The sequence below is a fragment of the Leptosomus discolor genome, chromosome 1, assembly GCF_034619465.1.
Source record: "Leptosomus discolor isolate bLepDis1 chromosome 1, bLepDis1.hap2, whole genome shotgun sequence".
In the NCBI taxonomy this organism is placed as follows: Eukaryota; Metazoa; Chordata; class Aves; order Leptosomiformes; family Leptosomidae; genus Leptosomus; species Leptosomus discolor.
The window spans coordinates 80,779,525-80,801,241 of record NC_141391.1 but is presented as its reverse complement, the minus strand read 5'-3'; the positions used below and the strand labels follow the sequence as shown (position 1 = coordinate 80,801,241).

The 21,717-nt window shown below is 39.4% G+C and overlaps 1 protein-coding gene across 2 annotated transcripts in view; it reads left to right on the top strand.

Annotated features, from left to right (window-relative positions):
• Positions 1-21,717, top strand: part of ANOS1 (anosmin 1) — a 142,581-nt gene that overhangs the window by 26,350 nt on the left and 94,514 nt on the right. For both annotated transcript variants that reach the window (XM_086481938.1, XM_086481870.1), the window contains exon 2: positions 5,668-5,715. In XM_086481938.1, coding sequence (XP_086338064.1) covers positions 5,668-5,715 — 48 coding nt within the window. The remainder of the gene's footprint in view (positions 1-5,667; positions 5,716-21,717) is intronic.

Sequence of the window (21,717 nt, the reverse complement as noted above, 5' to 3'; positions counted from 1 at the left end):
TCTCTCTGCAAGAAGGACACTGAGGTGCAGGAGAGGGTACAGAGACGGGCTGCCAAACTAGTAAAGGATTTGGAGCGTGGCTCATATGAGGAACGGCTGAGGGATTTGGGGCTGTTTAGCCTGGAGAAGAGGAGGCTGAGGGGAGACCTTATCCCATAAGCTCTCTACAGCTACCTGAAAGGAGGTTGTAACGAGGCGGGGATTGGTCTGTTCTCCCTAGTAACAAGCGATAGAACAAGGGAAATGGCCTTAAGCTGCACCAGGGGAGGTTCAGGCTGGATATTAGGAAGAATTTCTTTACTGAAAGGGTTGTTAGACATTGGGACAGCCTGCCCAGGGAGGTGGTGGAGTCACCATCCCTGGAGGTGTTTAAGAGATGAGTCAATGTTGTACTTAGGGACATGGTTTAGTGGTGTTGATAGAGCTAGGACAAAGGTTGGACTCGATGATCTTGAAGGTCTCTTCAAACCCAAAATGTTCTATGATTCCATAAGTATAATTTGCATTAGTTTGGTTATTAAGGTACAAGAGTAACATTCAAGTTCAATGCTTTAATTTCAGTTTCTAAACTTCCAATGTGTTTGATCCAAATTTGTGTTACCGATTTGTCTTTGCATTGTATCAGATTCACCATATGCTTACTGCTCAAAATGAGTAAGTGATTTATCTTTTGTGGCTGAAACACCCAAGTTGTGGACTAATTACCTTATCCTCCTTGCCTTTTGTCTTTCCTGCTAAGAGAAACTTAAGAAAAAATTAGAAAGTGATTCTAAGTTGTCCTTGGAATTGAATTGCCATTGGTATTCTTATAGGACCATCTTAATGAGCTGTCTTAGCTCATCTCTAAGTACAGACAGAACATGTCCTCAGATGACTGATCTAACCAAAAATTTGTTTCTCCTACTGATCTCAAAGTAGATCTCTGTTTTTTGTTTTTGTTTTGTTTTTTTTTATTCATTTTGTCCATCAGTGTGTAGAAGAGTGTGCTTAGTTGTTGATATTGTTAGAATAACTTGTGTTTAGGTTAAAAGTAGATTTATGTTCTTTGTTGTATGAAGGCTTTGGTTTCCACAAGCTATCTGATGGGAACATGTGAGTCAAAATCCATACTATTTCTATGCTTTTACTTCCTGTGCTTTCTGGTCCTTTTGGTGTACAGCATCTTGGAAAAAAAAAACAAATTCTGGTTATTTTTGCTATATTTCTGCCTTTGGGCCATGTTCTTGTGACAGCTGCAAAGATTTTTTTAGAACAATTTCAGGAGAGCAGACTTTGGCTTCTTTGAAAATCTGCTTGGAAGAGTCATGTAGGATAAAGCCCCATAGGGAAGGGGGGCCCAAGGAAGCTGGTTAATATTGAAGGATCACCTCCTCCAAGCTCGAGAGCAGTCCATCCCAGTGAATTGGAAGTCAAGCAAAAATGCCAGTAGGCCTGCGTGGATGAACAAGGAGCTCCTAGCAATACTCAAACACAAAAAGAAAGCATACAGAGGGTGGAAGCAGGGACCAGTAAAATGGGAAGAATACAGAAACGCTGTCTGAGCATCCAGGGATGAAGCTGGGAAAGCTAAAGCCCGAATGGAATTCAATCTGTCCAGGGAAATCGAGGACAAGATGAAGGGCTTCTGTAAGTACATGGGAGACAAAAGGAAGACTAGGGAAAATGTGGGCCCATTGCTGAAAGAGACAGGTGAGCTGGTTATATCAGACATGGAAAAGGCTGAGGTACCAAATGCTTTTTTTGCCTCAGACTTTATTAGCATGACCAGCCTTCAGGAATGCCAGGCCTCAGAGACCAGGGGAAGGGTTGGAGCAAAGAAGATGCAGCCTTGGTGGAAGAGGATCAGGTCAGTAAATACATAAGCCAAGTGGACATGAATAAGCCCACAGGCCCTGATGGGATGCACCCATGAGTGCTGAGGGAGCTGGCAGATGTCATTGCAAGGCCACTCTTTAATCTTTGATGGATGGTGGACATTGGCAGAAGTGCCTAAAGACTGGAGGAAAGCAAATATGACTGCTATCTTCAGGAAGGGAAAGAAGGAGGATGCAGGGAACTACAGGCTGTGCAGCCTTGGCCTCATCCCTAGGACAGTGATGGAGCAGCTAATCCAAAAATCTATTTCCAGGCACATTAAGGACAAGGAAATCATCAGGAGTTGTGAGCATGGCAGCAGCAAGGGGAAGTCTTGCTTGACCAACTTGATAACTTTCTGTGATGAAGTGATTGGCCTGGTAGACAAGGGGAGGGTAGTGGCTGTTTTCTACACAGACTTCAGTAGGACCTTTGATAGTGTCTCCCACATGATCCTCCTACGGGCTGGCTGAGCAAACAGTGAGGTGGGTTGAAAACTGGCTGTACGGCCAGGCCCAGAGGGTAGTGATCAGTGGCACAAAGTTGTCTTGGAGGCCAGTGACTAGTGGTATATCCCAGAGTTCAATACTGGGTCGAGTCCTGTTTTATATCTTCATCAATGACCTGGGTGACGGGGCAGAGTGTACTGTCAGGAGGTTTGCTGATGACACAACCCAGGGATGAGTGGCTGATAGGCCAGAGAGTTGTGCTGCAGTCCAGAGGGACCTCAACAGCCAGAGAAATGGCCTGCCAAGGAACCTCTTGTAGTTCAACAAGGAGAAGTGCAAAGTCTGAATCTAGAGAGGAACAAGCCCATGCACAAATATATAAGGTGGGGGCCGCCCGTCTGTAAAGCAGCTTGTCAGAAAAGGTCATGGGGGTCTTGGTGGACACATGAGCCAGCAATGTGATCTTGTAGCAAAGAAGGATAATGGTATCCTGGTCTGCCCTAGGCAAAGTGGGGAGGTCATCCTTCCCCTCTCTCAGCACTGGTGAGGCCACAGCTGGAGTACTGTGTCCAGTTCTGGGGCTCCTCAGTACCAGAGAGACAAGAACATACTGGAGAGAGTCCAGTGAAATTCTGTGATGATGGTGAAGGAACTGGAGCATCTCTGTTACGAAGAAAGGCTGAAAAATCTGAGATTGTTAGCCTACAGAAAAGAAGGCTGAGGGAGAATCTCATTAACATATATAAATACCTGAAGGGTGGGTGCAAAGAAGGTGGAGCCAGGCTCTTCTCAGTGGTGCTGGACTAGAGGCAATGGGCACAAACTGAAACTCAGGAAGTTCTCTCTGAACATCAGGAAACACTTTTTTTTTTTTTTTTTTTTTTTTTTTTTTTTCTCCTGTGAGGGTGATTGAGCACTGGCACAGGGTGCCCAGAGAGGTTGTGGAGTCTCCATCCTTGAAGGTATTTAAAATCTGTGTGGACCTGGTACTGGGCAAAGGGCTGTAGGTGTCCCTGCTTAAGCAGGGGATTTGGACCAGATGACCTCCTGAGGTCACTTACAATCTGAGTCATTCTGTGAGTGTGTGACTTGAACAATCTTCATGGTCGTAGTATCACAGATTCACAGAACAGTTTTGGTTGGACTTTAAAGCTCGTCTAGTCCACCCCACCTGCCCTGGGAAGGGACATCTTTCATGAGATGAAGTTGCTCAAAGCCATTGTCTAACCTGACTTTAAACTCTTCAAATGATGAGGCATCCACCACTTCTCTGGTCAACCTGTTCCAGTGTGTTAACCGTGCTTACTGTAAACAGTTTCTTTCTTATGCCAAATATGTATCTACTCTCTTTTGCTTTAATACTGTTGCCCCTTGTTCTGTCAATATACGCCTTGGTAAAACTTCTTCTTTCTTGTAAGCCCACTTTATATATTGAAAGGCCACAATAAGGTCTGCCCAGATCCTTCCCTTCTCCCAGCTTAACCACCCCAATTCTTTCAGCCTTTCTTCAGAGAAGGGGTGTTCCAACCCCATGATTCTTTTTGTGTCCTTCCTCTGGATCCACTCAAACAGGTCCATGTCTTTGCTCTCCTGGCAACCCCAGAGCTGGATGCAGTATTCCACGTGGGGTCTCACGAGAGTAGAGTAGAGGTGGATGATCCTTTCCGTTGACTTGCTGGCCACATCTTGGGATCTTGTGTGAAGACATGACTGCGTACTCATATGAACACATGCACAAACATGATGTCCTCAAACATTCACTGAGAGACATTCAGCTTCAAAGCATAGGTTTCATAGATGTGGTAGCAAGTCACTGTATTCAAGCTTATAAGTTTTGCTGAGATCAGAACATAGTACTGCTGCTTTGAGAAACTGGTCTAGTTGGCTTGGTTGCAGTGCATCAGTGCATGCTAATGTATCTATTTCTGCTTCTGAATTGTAGTTGTTGTACATCCAGAGAATGATTTTGGGTTTATCTGTGTGATTTTGTACATAAAAAGTTATGTGTATATATTATTCCATTATTTGCATCTTGCCTTAGGGTTGTTTTTTTTTTGTTGTTTTGTTTTTTTTTTTTTTTTTTAAAAAAAAAATAAAAAGAGAGAACAAAGTATAGTCCTGCAAGTCCTTTGCATTCTGGCCTACCTGAATTCCTCTTCCTTGGAGACTAATTTCCAGATCTATAGTCAGTACCAAAGGTGAAGGTATAGTACAATCACATTAATTCATCCTTGTGGAAATACCTTGCCTAATTCATATGAAAGGATGTCCTATTACTCCCTCATAAACTCACTGTTGTAGTCAGATTCTGAATGATGGATTTACCAGGATCTTCATCTGTTCTATTTGCAGAGTATAAGCTTATGAATTATGGAAGAAATATATACATTTAAGTTCCTAAGTACATGAACGTGTACTCTGTGTTGGAGAGTTTGTACCCCGTTTCTCATGTTCAGTCCACAGAGTCACTTAGGCCTTCCTGATGTTTCAGTCTCCCACTATACAGAAAGTGAGACAATATTTTGTCTCAAGTCTTAACCGTACAAACATACACTTTTCTTTCCTGAGCTGTGTTTTTTTTTTTACCAGGAAATATTGTTTCCATAATTGACCCTTCAGAAGCTCCTCTAGTAGAACATCAGGTTGCTGTTTGTCCCTCTGCCAGTTTTATATTTGTCTTTCTGTTCTCATCATGTTCTCTTTTACTTTAGCTTAAATTACTATTTTGTATGTGATACCGTATGTGTTTTTTTTTTGTTTTTGTTTTTTTTTTTGTTTTTTTTTTTTCAGCAGTCAAGATACATGAGAGCTATAGTGTTTCCTGATCTGGGAAATGCACATCAAAAATGTAAAATAAAACTGGCACGGTTGACTTGACTTCCGGTAAACTCATATCACATTTACTGAAATTTTCCATTTACTTCAATGCCGTTCATTACCTTTCCTTGATAATTTAAGTATTGTGCAGTATTGAAGTGTGACTGATGGGCTTTCCATTCATGAATCGCTACCAATCCCTATCAATTTCTTAAATACAAGTGTTACCTTTTGTTTGCTTCCTAGCAACTCTATCTAGATAGTGTTTACAAAGACAAACTAAAAGGTGACTTCAGTCAGTTGTCCACCAGCCTTGCCTGATGAAATGCTTTCCTAAATTTTCTCTCATTATGTTACGCTTGCCTGAGCCTTTCACTCAACACAAGTTAGTTGGAGTCAAAATTGGTACTAGTGTTGTGACACAGCACTGTGTCACTTCTGCACTAAGCAGAACTGAATGGTGTATTCTGTTTAAACCTGTCAGGGTGATCATGTCTAGTCTTAAAGAAATATTAATATTCATGTACTTTTTTTCTTTGTTTTTCAGAACAATGGTTCACTTGCTTGGTGCCAGAATCATAAACAGTGTTCAAAGGTATGTCCTTCCCCCTCGCCCCCCATTTGAGTTACCTAGTTGCTTTCAATCTCTTGTCTGTAGATTAAATGCTTTTCATTTTAACCTGTTTTCAGCAGCATCCGTTTATATTTTATTTGGAAACCTGAGCCTATAATAAAACATCCAAAATTAAAACAAAGTGATTTAGTCTTTCAGGACAAAGGCATCATGTTTGAGAATACATATCAAGCTTAGTTAAACCAACATAATTCTGTGGTTATCAACAACCTTTACACTGGCTAAAATCTGGTGTATCATTTGTGTTCTTTCAGTATTTTTGGTCATACGAGTAAAACTGGCAATCACTTAGAAAACTTCCTCCAACAGCACCAAGATGTGTCAACATTTCATTCAGTTTGGGTATTTAATTTTTAGCCTGACGATGCATTTCTTTGAAAAAATCCTTGACACAAATCGCAGTGGCTTTACTGATGCTCTGTCCTATCCTAGAACTTTAACCCTGAAAGCCTAGAGGGTAGGTGAGCTAATTGTAAACTTTCTCCTGTGCAAGAGTCTTTCTATGGCGCCTAGATAGAAGCAACAATCGTTATGAGCTTTGGTGGGTCAAAGTGGAATTACACACTCTGGTGCTGACACTTCGTAAGTGTCATGGAAGATGCATCTGTTGGAAATTTACCTGAAAATGCTGAAGGTAGTATTTTTGTCTGATCTTCCTGCAAATGTATTTCTACAATAACTTAGGCTTTTTAACTTCAATATTTGTTCTTTATTCTGTGAAGGTTGTATTGCAAATGGGATTAAATCCAAGTAGCATTGTTCTGTATTGTTTTAATAATGTGACCTATGTAAATGCTGCTACTAACCCTTGATTTTAACACACGACAATTTCTTCTCTACGTTTAAAGGGTGAGATTACCAGTTCACTGATTCTGTTGAAATGAATGGGGTTGGAAATGGACCAATTTGTTATCAACTGTTCCATGGCAGGAAAATAAAGTTGATTGCTTTTGTCAGTATTAAAACCAGGGTATATCAACATCAGTGTAAGAAGAGAATGGAACATTTCATATTAGCTGTGCCATGCTGCTAAGGGTTGCACTTCTGCAGTGAAATCTCATAATTCTTAAAACAACCCAAACAAACAGAGGTGCAGAGAATGTGTTTCATCATAACTGAATTGCCTTTTAAGGAAATCGTGGGGGGTCTTGTACCACAGTGATCGTGATGTAGTTTTCTTTTTCATTCAGTTATGAAGGCTACTGTGGTATGTAAACAGAAGGGTTTTCCAGTGGTTTGTGTCTGCCTAACAAAGAAGGAATTACACAAGAAAAGTTGTCCAGCTTTTAAAACAGGGCAGAGGTTATAGGAACATCTCTCTCAGTCACTCCTGAGTTCATAGGATCCATATAAAGTGTATATAAGGTATTATGAATTTAAGATTTACCTTAACATTGTATTAGTCTCTTGAAATCAGCGTAAGAATGCTACAAATTAATATTATAATACAAAATGCAACAACAGTTTAAGTTTTAAATTGCTTAAAATATACTTTACAGTCATATTACCTTATATTTTGATTCTTTCTTGGGAAGGTAATGCAGCTTTGCTATATTTAGAAAAAAAATAAATATGGATTTGGTCAAATTGTTAGCAGAGCTAAACGTTAGCAGAAAGTTCTCGTTTCAGGCAAGCTTTGATTTTCTGTGTTTTGCCATGCAAAGTTAAACAATTGTTTTACCTAACTGAAACTTTCAAAGCAATGCAAGGGATTGAGTTAACCTTTTAAAAGTGCAAATTCCTTTAGCTGCTTCTCAGCATCTTAGTGTGTGTGTGTGTGTTATATGAGTGTGATTCTGCTAAATATCTCAGATGACATTTTTTCTAAAGGTTGCTTCCAGTGTCCACCTTTGTTTTGTAGCTGTGATGTTTACTGGCACAGCTTTTTGAGGTGATTTGTGGTAAAGAGCAGATGACAGCAAACATCCAGCTACTTAGTGGGGGGACTTTGAAGCCCAGAAGCACCTTTTGTTTGCACAAGTATTAGCATCTGATACACAGTGGAGAAATTTTATTTGGAGATTGCATCGATGTATCAGACAGTAGCTGATAGAGCAATGAAAGATGATGTAGTTAATTTAGCAACTTTTCTATTATTTTACACTTTCATAGAACAATTTGTAAGATGGAAAAGGTACAGTGTAGTCTGTCTTCTTACTTGTAACATAACCAATCCCAGTTTTATTTTATAAGCATTTATTTCATTCCAAGAGCAGACAATAGCCTGTAAATGTAGAAGTCCTGAGTGGGAGATGGAGCTATGGAGAAGAAAAATACCATCGTGAAGCATCCAGTACAGGGCTTTGCATGTGCTTTCTCCTCATTGCACCTTTGATGGCTGTTTTTGCTTCATTTTGCCTAGACCTGAACAGCCAAAAAGCTGTTATAAAGTCTCTGTCCATTATTTGCTGAGAGTAAGATCAGTCTGGCATAAAATTATGCGGAAATTTTGTAAGCACAATTTTGTACATAGAATAACTGTGAAAAATATAATGAATCTTTTTTTTTTCCTTATGGAAGTCTGTGGTCTTTATATTTAAGAATACTTCTGTAGCTGAAGATAAGATATTGTTCAAGGTTGTTATCTGTTGATAAGATATTGTTCAAATTCCTTTGGTCAGTGAAGTACTTCTAAAGTTAATTCCAGCTATTATACCATTGCCCTGTAATACAAGTGTAGACAACAGCTGTTAGTTTGAAGATGAATACCTATGAGAACTACTAATTTTTCAAAGAGGTGCAAATCTAATGAGCTAAAATGGTTTTAGCTCTCACAGGAACAGTTTTAGATCGCTATCTACATCCCAAATGGCTATTTATTTTTGTTATTTTAATGGAGCAAGTCACAAAAGCATGACTGTGAGTAGCAAAATATGCACCAATGATTTTATATGTAATTTAATTTAATAACATCTCTCCAGAGGTCTGTTTTACAAGATAAAACACAAGAGAGCTCTTCAATGCTTGTCCTGTTTTGACATGAGGTGGGTGATTTCAATATGTTAAAAACACTCTATCATAATTAGGACAACTATAGGATCATTAAATAAATTGCCATTTTTGGTCAGTAGTTATTTATTCACTGCCATCATGCACTCCTACTTGTCTGCTAGTACATACTTGAAGCAGACTGAGGGCTTTCTTGGGATCCTGTCAATTGCCCAGTTGAATTCCACTGCGAATATGAATATTGAGGTAAAAGTGGCACTGTAGTCAGTGAAGTTCTTTGTGAACTTCTTTGGAAATAAATTTCATAGCAAAAACCTTTTGTCGAACTTCATATATAGTTCTATTGTTTTGTTTGAGCTTATGCCCTTCATGTTTTATAGTTTTGTCTTTCTTTTTTTCTTGTATTTTGCTCTTTTCAACTCTGTTCATTCTTCTCAGTACTACTTTATGGTGGGTATTTGTTGTTTTTATTAACTCTTATAGTCTCAGAAGAATAAGAATTTTTATTAGAAATTAAAAGGAACAATTAAATTTATTTTTTTAACCCTTTAATTACAGTAGATTTCTAGTGTGTTTTAATTTCTTGTAAATTTCATGTACCTAAAAAATTATATTTTGGCATTGAAGTTTATTTTAAGGTTTAGACATTTTTGTACAATTTATCCAGGAGAAAAGTGTTTGTGTCTACAATAATTCTCAAGCATTATGTTAATTCTGACAACAGTACCAAACTAATGTATATTATGTGACAACATCTGTATGTTGTTTATATATTGATGAAAACAGTGAATATTAATCCAGTAACTATTTAGTCCTGAAATGGATTCTTTTAATCTTTGATATATTAAGCATGAAGCTGAGTCACAAAAACTTGATGGGTTTTTATTTGGAAATCAGAGGAATAGAATAGAATCATTTAGTTTGGAAAAGACCTTTAAGATCACTGAGTCCAACCGTAAAGCTAACACTACCAAGTCCACCAGTAAACCATATCCCTAACCGCCATGTCTACATGTCTTTTAAATACCTCCAGGGATGGTGACTCAACCTCTTCCCTGCGCAGCCTGTTCCAATGCTTGACAACGCTTTTGGTGAAGAAATATTTCCTAATATCGAATCTAAACCTACCCTGATGCAACATGAGGCCATTTCCTTTTGTCCTATTGTCCTATTGCTCATTACTTGGGAGATGAGAACAGCATCCATCTCATTACAACCTCCTTTCATGTAGTTGTAGACAGCAATAAGGTCTCCCCTGAACTTCCTTTCTCCAAGCTGAACAACCCCAGTTCTCTCAGCTGCTCCTCGTAGAACAGAAAAAAAATAGGAAGGAATATTTCAGATGGAAGTGACCTACAATGATCATCTAGTCCAACTGCCTGACCAATTCAGGGCTGCCCAAAGGTTAAACCATGTTATTAAGGGCATTGTCCAAATGCCTCTGAAGCACTGACAGCCTTGGGGTATCAACCACCTCACTAGGAAGCCTGTTCCAGCCTAGGAAGGCATCTTTCCTAGTTGGCTCACTGAGTACCTGTCACAAGAAGTTATCTCCTACTAACTTCAAGAATTTCACACACCTGCTCATCACAGCAGTATGATATTCCCAGTTGATGTCTGGAAAGTTGAAATCTCCCATAAGGACAAGGTCTACTGATCCAGAAATTTCTCCTAATTGCCTTTAGAATAACTTATCAATGCTAACATCCTGGCTGGGCGATTGATAGTAAACACCCACTAACATTTCCTTTGTTTTCTATTCCCCTAATCCTCACCCAGAAGTTCTCAATCACATCTTTGCTAACTGTAAAGGATGTGCAATCAAACCTCTCCCTTACATATAGTGCGACACCTTCACCTCACTTGCCTTGCCTATCCCTCCTGAACAGCCTGTACACCCCATCCCAGCACTCCAGTTATGGGACTCATTCCACCAAGTCTCACTAATACCAATTATATCATACATCCAGGAACTAACCGCCGCTTCCAGTTCATGCTATGTGTTTCTTGTGCTGCATGCGTTGGTGTAGAAGCGTTTCAGATATGCTCTCGGGCTCTCCATGCTCTCAGGAGCAGTGTAAATATTCCCACTAACATTGACATCCTCATTAGGATTGATACTACTTGGTATAGAACTTACTTCATGTCTTGAGATTACATTCAGATTTGGTTTAGGTAATGAATGTTAAAACTTAGGATTTCTTTTCTTTTACTTTACCAGTATATTACTGGCATCCTGTCAGACTTGCTGAGTAATGCTAAGGTAGGCTCATGAATAACAGCATGAGGAAGTGAAGCTGCAAAGTGAAGAGACTGAGAAAAAGCAAAATGGGCTGGGTTGGGCTGGGCTCAGTATTTCTTGACGCACAATCATTGGGAGCAGCACCTGGAACTCAGTCATCTCTACTCATTCCTGGACACCATATGGGTCAAAAACTTGTTTCGGGAGAGAACCAGACAAGTAGACACTCCCTTCTTTTTTTCCACATACATGAGTATATAAAACCCCAGCTCCTGTTGCCAACAGCTGGCCCAGCAGAGAACTTCAAAACAGAAGCTCTGCAGAGTGTATTGTCTGATTCGGGGAAAACAGTTAAAACTGGAATCTGATAGATCTAGTATACTTACGCAAGTTGGACTTAAATCTTGCATTATAACTAAATGTTTAGCTTTCATATTGCTATTAAAAATATTTTCATGCCTATCATCTGTATGCTGTCTTTAAAAACAAAAATAAATAATATTTTGACATGGGTTATATGTGTAGGTATGCAAATAAAATCTGCTTTGGGCTTATTCCTCCTTTTCCCCTCTGATTGGTTGTATTTTCTGTGGTATCTCATACTCTGAGTTGCCTAAGTAATTATTTTAAAGCATTATAAGGCACAGGTTATATACACGATGAAGTAGTGTCTGTGATGTATTGATCTAATCTAACATATAATAACCTAATCTGTTATTTCAGTTTAAAGAATTCATCTTGTTTCCAACCCAGGTAATCAGTCAGCTTTGATACACGTTTGTAACTCTCATTAATCCCGGAAAAGTTCCTTCTAAATGGAAATATGTAGAAAAAAACTTTATCTTTTTAATTTTGGGGTGTAATGGCAGATGGTAGGGAGGGAATGGCAGGATAGGTTAGTGTTTACAGTACTGTTGGTGAATATATAGTGTCTAAAACAGAATATCTAGTGGTGCTGTTGAGAAATATTCATTACACTTTTTGTTAGAGATTTGTTTATCATTTATTAAAGTGATAGGTCTCAGAATATTTTTTCCTTTTTCTTTTCTAAGTGAGAGATAAGAGTCACATAATGAAATCTGTATGGGTTCTAGGTCTTCCTGCAAGCATAATTCTCATTGACATTAATGAGAAATTCTGAGTAGAGAGATATGTGTTCAGTGTTGAGAGAAGAATTTTGCCCAGATATGGTTGTTATTAGATTTGTGTTTTTCAGACCCGATCTTATATATCTTTACTTGCATTTCCCAATGTTCATTATGATGGAAAATAGTATTGTTTTTATCCTATGTACACATGTTGTTACCTAGCAGTTTCATTATATTGCTTTGTAAAATGAAATATAGTTTCCTTAGTGGGTTCAGGAGAAAAGCAGAAAACAGCCACCCATTTTCACAAATGTATTTTTTTCTTATGCATATTAACACACTGACTATATGCATATAGTGACTGCACACAGGAGAAGGGTCTATTTCACTCCTCTTACTTGCTTTGACCGGTAACTTCCACTTTACGTAATCCACTTAAAATCTTAGAATAGTTTGGGTTGGAAGCGACCTTTAAACGTCATCTAGCCCAACATCCCTGCAATGAGCAGGGACATCTTCAATTATATCAGGTTGCTCAAAGCCCCGTCCAACCTGACCTTGAATGTTTCCAGGGGTGGGGCATCTACCACCTCTCTGCGCAGCCTGTTTCAGTGTTTCACCACTCTCGTAAAAAATTTCTTCGTTATATCTAGTCTAAATCTGCCCTCTTTTAGTTTAAAACCATTACTTCTTGTCCTGTTGCAACACGCCCTGCTAAAAAGTTTGCCCCTGCCTTTCCTGTACGCCCCCTTTAAGTACTGAAAGGCAGCAATAAGGTCTCCCTGGAGCCTTCTCTAATCCAGGCTGAACAACGCCAACTCTCTCAGCCTTTCTCCATAGGAGAGGTGCTCCAGCCCCCTGATCATTGTGTCTGTCCTCTGGACTCACTCCAACAGGTCCATGTCTTTCCTGTACTGAGGACTCCAGAGCTGGACACAGCACTCCAGGTGGGGTCTCACCAGAGCAGAATAGAGGGGGAGAGTCACGTCCATTGACCTGCTGGCCACGCTGCTTTTGATGCAGTCCAGGATACAGTTGGCTTTCTTGGCTGCAAGTACACATTGCAGCTTTTCATCCACCAATACCACCAAGTCCTTCTCCACAGGGCTGCTCTCAATCCTTTTATCCCGCAGCCTGTATTGATATGGGGGGTTGCCCCAACCCATGTGCAGGACCTTGCACTTGACATTGTTGAACCTCATGAGGTTCACAATGGGCCCACTTTTCAAGCTTGTCCACGTCACTCTGGATGGCATTGCTTCCCTCAGGCGTCAACCACATCACCGAGCTTGGTGTTGTCTGTAAACCTGCTGAGGGTGCACTCGATCCCACTGTCTATGTCATTGATGAAGATACTAAACAACACTGGTCCGAACATGGACAGCTGAGGGACGCCACTTGCCACTGATCTCCATCTGGATATTGAGCTATTGACCACTACCCTCCAACCAATTCCTCACCCAAACGGTCCACCCATCAAATCCATATCTGTCCAATTTAGAGAGAAGGATGTTGTGGGGGGCCATGTCAAAGGCCTTACAGATGTCCAAGCAGATGACATCCGTGGCTTTTCCCTTGTCCACTGATGTAGTTGCTACATCAGTCACTCCATCAGTTCAGCTCCAGCCGTGCCTTGGCTTTCCTGACCCCATCCCTACACAACTGGGCAGTGTGTAGAGATCCTGTTCCCATGATCCCTGTCCCTGCTTCCACTGCCTGTGCATTTCCTTCTTGCCCTTTAGATTAACCAGCAGGTCTTGACTCATCCATGCTGGTCTCTTGCCACCCTTTCCTGATTTCTTACACCTGGGGATCAAGAGGTTTTGCTCTTTATGGAGAGTGTCCTTAAAGATCTGCCAGCTGTGTTCTGCTTCCTTGTCCCTGAGGGCAGTTTCCCAGGAGGTCCTATTGACAAGCTCCGTGAAGAGCTGGAATTTTGCTTTCCTAAAATTCAGGGTTCTGACTTTACTCTTCACCTGATCTTCACTCTTCAGGACTGCAAACTCCACCAGTGCGTGATCACTGCAGCCCAGGCTGCCTCCAATCTTGATGTCACCAATTAGCTTGCTTGAACTAAATCATCACAATAACCATTAAATTTGTTGATCAACCTCACACTAACAGCTATGCATGGATTAAGGTACTACTTGATGTGTGAAACACTATCAGAATCTGGCCCAATAAAATAGTCTACAAGGATGACTCAAGTACTTCAAGGATAACAATGTTGCACTGGAGGTTTGCTCTTTTTATACAATGGCAATAAACTGTCTTATGTTGTGAACTCCCCCACTGATTTCACCTTTGTTATTGGATTTAACTTTCAAATCTTTACATAATTTGTGTTTAAAACTTTGCCTCTCCTTAACTTATCCTCTGGAAATCTTCACGTGGTATTTTGCCTCTTTCTCTCCACTAGTGTCACTATTCTGTGTGCCCATCTACCTGTTTCTTACAAATCTACCAAAGAATCAGTAAATTGTTTAGGTTGGAAGGAACTTCTTGAGATCTTCTAGTGCAACCTCCCTACTCAAGCAGGGTCAGCTAGAGCAGGTTGTCCAGAACCACATCCAGCTGGGTTTTGAGTATCTCCACAGATGAAGACCACAGCCTCTCTGGGCAACGTGTTCCAGTATTTCACCACCTGCATGATAAAAAAGTTTTTGTTTTTCCTGTTTTTTAATTTGTGCCCACTCCCTCCTGTCTGGTCCGTGGGCATGACTGAGAAGAGCTTGGGTCTGTCTTCTTCATTGCTTCCCATCAGGTATTTATAAACATGGGTAAGATCCCCTGAACTTTCTCTCCAGGCTGAACAGTCCTAGCTCCTGAGCTTCTCCTTATATGGCAGATGCTTCAGTCCCTTAATGATATTCATGGCCCTGTTTTCTTCTTTTCTGCTTATGCTGTCTGAGCCCCAAATGACTCCTGCCTACTGTCATTCACAAAGCTCCTGTCCAGTCCTTAAAATCCCACTGCCTGCTGTCATCTTATTAACAATGAGTCTTGCTAAACTGCATGTGAATGCAGAGCATTTGCTGTTCCTTCTCCATTTTGCCAGTTTGCTTTTATGGAGTGTGAGCTCCATAGTGTTGATGCCATTCTTCTCAAGTACGTGGAATTGCTGAGTACATAACAGGTGCTTCCCTATAAAAACAACAGTAAGAGTTCAATGCTAGTGAGAGTAACATGAAATGACAAAGTGCCATACACTGATGCTGGTTTAGTGAAAAATGTATTTTAGCCCTGAGCAGTGGTTGGGGGGGAGCAAAATGACTGGGAAAGGCATTTGAAGAGAGTTTGTGAAGTAGAGATTTTTTTTAATTTTTTTTTTTTTAGCTCTCCTTACCCAAGTTTTTCTTTTTGCAAGCAACTGAAAGTCAGAAGACCAGCAGGGATAATTTAGAGTTGCATGTGCAGTGGCATTTACAAGGACTGGAGATAAATGGGGATCGTCATAATGCACTGTGAATTGCAATACAACTTTCTTCTTCCCAGCAGCCAAAGCAGTGGTCCCTGATTGATTGATTCTGCAGAGTGGCTGAAAGGCTATTTTTTGAGTTTTCAGAACTGAGAGGAAAATGTGAAAATAAAGATAAATAAGTTTACAAATGCTGCGACCAAATAAACAGACTGTTTCAAAAAGACAACTCTTAATTTCTTTTTAGAATAATGCACGCTCCTGAATTCGGTCTGTGAGCAGTTGTTTCAGGCTTCCAGCTGAGCTCTTTCCAAAGATAATGCAGGTGGAAAGATGAGTTAATGGTTTAAACAATTAGAGATTTGATGCACTCTTCCATCTGTCAAAGCCCACTGAAATGAAAGCTCACAGTTTTAATTTGTGCCTCCAGCATCTAACTCAGTCTGAAACGGTGTCACCGATTTGCCCTGCCCACAGTACTGTCATTCTTATGGTAAGCGTTCTGTGTGCACATGCTGGGAGACTTTTATCAAACATATTAGTGTGTATTTGAGAGATCATTAGCCTGAAATAGCTGGAACATTCCAGGTTTCTTAGCCTGGAAACTCACATCTCTGCTGGAAAGTATGTCGAGCCACTGTTATTTACACAAGAAAGCTACAGCAGGATAGGGATAGCTTTGTGAAATTTAAGAGGTATAGTAGTTCTTGGTATTGCCAATCTATCGTACTTCAGATTTAAGTACCACCCATGAGAGGATGAGATAATGGATGTTTTGAGTTTTGGCTGAAAAGAAAGAATGAATAAAAATTTCTTGATCTGCTAGACAGAGTGTTTTTCTTTCATCTAGTAACAGATAAGGAAAACTATTGAATAGAACAGAGTTTGTAACAATTGGTCAGATTATTGATGTGTGAAATAGATAAAATAATCCTAAGCATATAAGAAATAAGAAGGCAGATGTAATATTAAATGCTTGCTTTCTTATGGTGATTTATTTTTTTTATTGTATTAATCTATAAAAAGGTAGAGGGGGCTGAGAGAACTGTAGTGGTTAGATGACTGACGCTGAACTAGCTAAGAAATAGGTTCACTGAAGTTTCTGGATATTTGTGTTTGGGGAAATAGAAGAAAGAGATTTGTGATTCAGTGTTTATGTTTATACAAAAGCATTAGTGTATGAATGTGCTGTGATGACAGGAATGCCTTTGTTCTCTAAGGGCCTTGAGAACTGACAAATAAACAGAGTTAAAATCCAAACAATGTTTACAGTACTTTGTAATCCTCTGATGTACTGCTCTATATTTGTAAATACCAAGTTTTATTTTTTTGTGTATCAAAAAACCACTTGTATTAGAACATGAGACACTGAAATGATTGGAGATGAAGAAGGTTGCCATGTTGGATCACATCAGTCATACTTCTAGTCTAATACTGTGTTACCAGCTGGATTCTCTATAGATAAGTAAACCTGCAGGTGTAGAACAACCTGCTGCTAGAAAACATTACTTAAGCCCTATTACTTATTTTTGGGTGGTACTGTGAAACATAAAGGGTATGTTCCTTCTCAGACACTAGTTTTGGTTTCTCAGCTCTTACTGTTTATTGGTTTGTTCAACTTAAATGTTTTTGTCTTGAAGAACAGACCTCAGGGATTGACAGAGGTTGTTTTGCTTGGCCTTCACTCTGAATGGTCCTGGTGATAACTTTCTGTCTCTAGGACAAATGGTTGGAATCAAGTTATTTTCATTTTCATCAACTCTCTCAGCCTTTCCTCATAGGAGAGGTGTTCCATTCCATTGATCATTTTTGCGGCCATTTTGTGTGATCATTTTTGTTCTGCTAGAAGATTATCACTACTGCTAGAGCCCTTACGATGGCTGGGGAGGAAAGGGTCATAATGATTGCCTGTCCTGTGCTCCTGGTGGTGCAGAATTTTGCTGTGTTTCTCATTGATCTTCATCATAGGTTTATAGAAATGGTTGGCTCTTTTGGAGCTTGGTTTTCTGGCCAGTTTTATCTGATCCACTTGCTAATGGAGCTAAGCAAGTCTGATCGCTGTGTTGTTTGAAATTTGAACTATTGAATACTGAGCAAACTGAGCCAATGCTGAGCATAACTAGCCAAAGATTAAGCAGCCCTCTTTCATGGTGAAAGGACACAAAATTGTCATTAATGACTGAATTGTGCCAACACTTGCTTTGAAGATAATAGCATAGCAGTCTCAACTCTGGTCTCAAAAATGCAAGTGCTGGCTTTAGACCTTAAGTCTGCATGCTCTACACTATATACAGACATACACTGCAGCTAAAGGGAGAAGTGTGTGCGTGAATGCGTGCACACACACACATACCTGACAGATATTTATTGAAGCTGGCATGCTGAAGAACTGAATGCTTCTTTAACGTAGCTCTATGTGCTTCAGTGAACACTGTTCAGAATTCAAGAATATTCAGACTGCAGAACCCTTTATTTAGAGGTATTTGAGCACAAAAATAATCTCTTCCTAGAAACTTTGAAATAGCAATGAAGCTATGCAGCCTAATCAACTGTAAATTTTTGTCATCTAGAAAGCAGTTGATTAAGTAACATCTAGCAGAAGGCAAATCATCACTGGAGCAACACTGGTCAGACAGTAAAGACAGAGAGTACTACTAAGACTAAGGAAAATTAGCGGTAAATCTGTTTGAAAACAAGCAACAGATGTATCCTTTTAAATCTTTAGAGTTTTCCCAGGTCTCTCACCACTCAGTTTGCTCAAACCTTGTACATACTTTTTTTTCTCCTTTTTCAATAGCTTTGCACTCTATATGCAGAGGGAAATATCATAACATGGAAGTCTATTTGAGATTTTGATTTCCCAAATACAATCTCAGTTCCCTAAACTCAGCTCCATGAATTACTATTCGGGAATTTTAATAGCTCACCGAAGTCAGAGAATCTGTACAAAATTTATAACTTTGCAGTTGAGATCAGAATCTTAATTTTATCTTATTAAATTACATTTCATTAACCTAATTAATTCTTGGTGCAAAACAGACTGTAATGGTCTGTTTAAATGTATGGTTCTTTTCTCCTCTTGTGGGAGACAATTGCAGAGTTAGATCAAATATAGCTTTAGTTAAGGGACAGAGACAAAATGTACATGCATTGACCTTAATGTAGTACTAAAATATATTCAAGCCACTAAAATATATACAAGCCACTGTAAAGGGACAGAGCCTGAAAATCAGATGCATATCTGTATCTTAGCCTTGACTTTAAAAGGAGTTTTGCTTGACTAGACCCAGGGTATTATTCAAAACCCACTGAAGTAAGGAATACTGACTTTAAACAAGCTTCATATCCATCTGTAAGTCAAAATTGTGCTTTTTCAGGTGACCTACCTTGGAGTTTCTCCATTGCCTTAGTACTGAAGGAGATAGAAAAATGTGCTTAGGTAGATGAGGATACTGTGCTGAGAAGGCACAGGCAAGGATGTAAGCAAGCACCATTCCACACACTCACTGAGTTGTAAGAAAAGCATTGAGCTGGAAGTAGGAGCTATGACTTTTCCACTTTTGAGTGCCTGCAAAGGATTGGGAAGCTATCTGAGCACAGAAGCTGGTCTGTCCTAAAACATAAATTGGAGGGTTTGTTTTGTAACAGTAAGTGTGATATTTAATAAGGCATTGAAGAGTTAGTTGCCTTTTAGCACTGTCTGTATATTAGAGTAACTCTCTATGCACAACAGACAAAAAAGTTTCTGAGCAGGTGGAGTGTTAAAAAGCTGTGTTTGTGCCGTGGATTTTAAGCAGATCTCCTCATTGAGTTTCCTTAGAAAGTTCTGCTTAAAGTCCGTTTGGGGTATAGTCTCAGGTTAACAGGTCAAAAAGGTTTTGACAGTTCTTCCATAATAATCACACCTATTATATGGGTTACAAACAGGCATTCTAATTTTAGTCAAATCAAACATTTTTAGCTCTTCCAATGGCCTGAAAAATTTCAACAGACAGAGGCAGCATAGAACTATACAGATAGAAATCCCCAAAACTGAGATAGTGACAGGAAAACACCGAGTCCTGTTTTCCAACACCGTAACCTTTCTGGAGTCATTTGTGTACCTGCAATTGGGTCTAAAGGCTACTCCCTGCAGTCTAATTTAAAGTTGGTTTGCATCCTTGTTTTATACAAGTGAACGATTACATGGGGTGTAAATTGAAGGGGAAGATCGCAGCCATATTTCTTGAATGTTGACATATGTATTTTATGTGTATGGGAAATGTGAAGAGGTATTTTGGGTTCATGTTGAACCTAAGGAGTTCCCCATGCAGGAATACCAGCAGGATCCAGTACACTGAAATGAAAGAAGACAAAGGATAACTATTCAGCATTGCACTGTTTTGATGCTGGTGCATGTATGCATAAAAGGGATTTCCTTTTTTCAGGAAGGTGTTTTCAGCTTATACATTTAGGAATGAAAAGAATGCCATAATTAATTCTGGAAAGGGATTTTTCCTTTGGAGTGTGAACCAGGAGACTGAGTTATGAACAAGGATCTTCACCCCAGAATATCTAATGTTATGCTTGATCTAAGGTGTAAAACATGTGGATTCTAACAAATGTCAAGAGTATGCAACCTCTGACTTTGGATAAAGAAAAAGGTGCCTATGTTTTTTTTTCTCACAGAGGTGATATTGTGTATCCAAAATATATTAAATCTAAATATCCGCAATAAATCAGGGCATGAGCAAGAAAAGAAGAGTTACAGCACTTGGGATTTACGCTATAGCCTCTGAAGATAGTAGGAATTTTCCAGAATTAGGAATTCAGAATTGATTCTTAAAGCAGTTTCATATTAGGAATGAAGTATCTCTAATTTTGGTTTATGTAAAATGTTTACCTGTATTGTTACTAACTGAATTTTGAACTCCAATGGTAGGGAAATAGACTTATTTTTGTTTTACGTAAATATGAACACCCTGTTAGCCCTAGTAAACAATGAAGATACTGGTTAAAGAGTAGTTGCCACATTATCATTGTTTTCAACCTGATGTCCACTTGAATCAGCCTTTAGCATCATGTGGATTCTGATGTGTTGCTTTTCCTAATGTCTGGAATTCTTTCAGCTTGGCCTGAGAATAGAGAGCCCCGAACATGTCCCCAGCCTGCTCCATGCAGCTGATTTTAGGAGACGAACTAACCATGATTGCTTCTGGGTAGCAGGAGTGCTCGTGGGAGGTATGGTCAGACGCAGCAGGCAGAGATCAGTCTGGCTACAGTTGTTAATTTTTGTTTGGAGCTGGCCCATGCTGTTGATTGATACCTGAGGGTATCATTATTCACTCACGGGGTGGCAGGTATAAAGCTCCTAAAGGGCTATGAGCAAGGCAGCGAATTCAAGTTTTTGGGTGAGATTTTTGGAAGGTTAGGATCTGTACTTGTGAAGAGGTACCAAGACAATGAGAGCTGTCAAGTAACTATTTAAATCAATGAGAACATTACCAAAACAGTCTTTACCACCTTGAAAGATCATCAGCTTAGCAAATATTTCTTAACGTACTGCTGGTGTCTCAGAGAAAACCTCTAACTCCTTTGTGCTGGAGATCTCTTCTGACCATTTACGGTCCCATTTTCCTACCATTATTTATCAGTGAAGGTATCCACAAGACAGAAGTATTGTCTTTCTTTAAAGCTCAGCTGTTTCTGCTGCACAATTTCCTCATCCAAAGTCATCTTTCACTTTGTGTCATCATACACATCTCCTACGATAATTGTGACCTACGTTTTTTGGTAGCGTCATGATACAGAAAATAATCACCTTTTAATCGCTCATTTTGTTCAAAAGATGAATTAAATCTTTCGGTTTCATAACTGAATATTTTAGAATTAATCTATAGTTACATAATACATTTGAATAACAAATCAGTGTTTTTAAAAAAAGAAGTATTTGGTTGGTAGGTTTCTTGCCTTGTTTTTTCCTTTTAATTTCTACCCCTACCATTAAATAAACTGAAACCAGGAGAACTAAAATTATGTAGCCTTATTGTCTGTAAATACAGTTTTTGTTAAAGGGTAATCACAATCTGTACTTCATTCAAAGTAATATCTGGCTGTAGGAGACATCATCTGAATTTCATGTTTCCTAGGTTTAATCAGGGTTCGAAAGTATTTCAGAAAGAGAATTTAATTCCTTAAATGACAAGTAAGTAGGTCATCATCATCTTCAGGGAAAGGCTTATTTGTCCTCATTATTCCTCATTATTCCTGGGTCCAACATTGTGCAA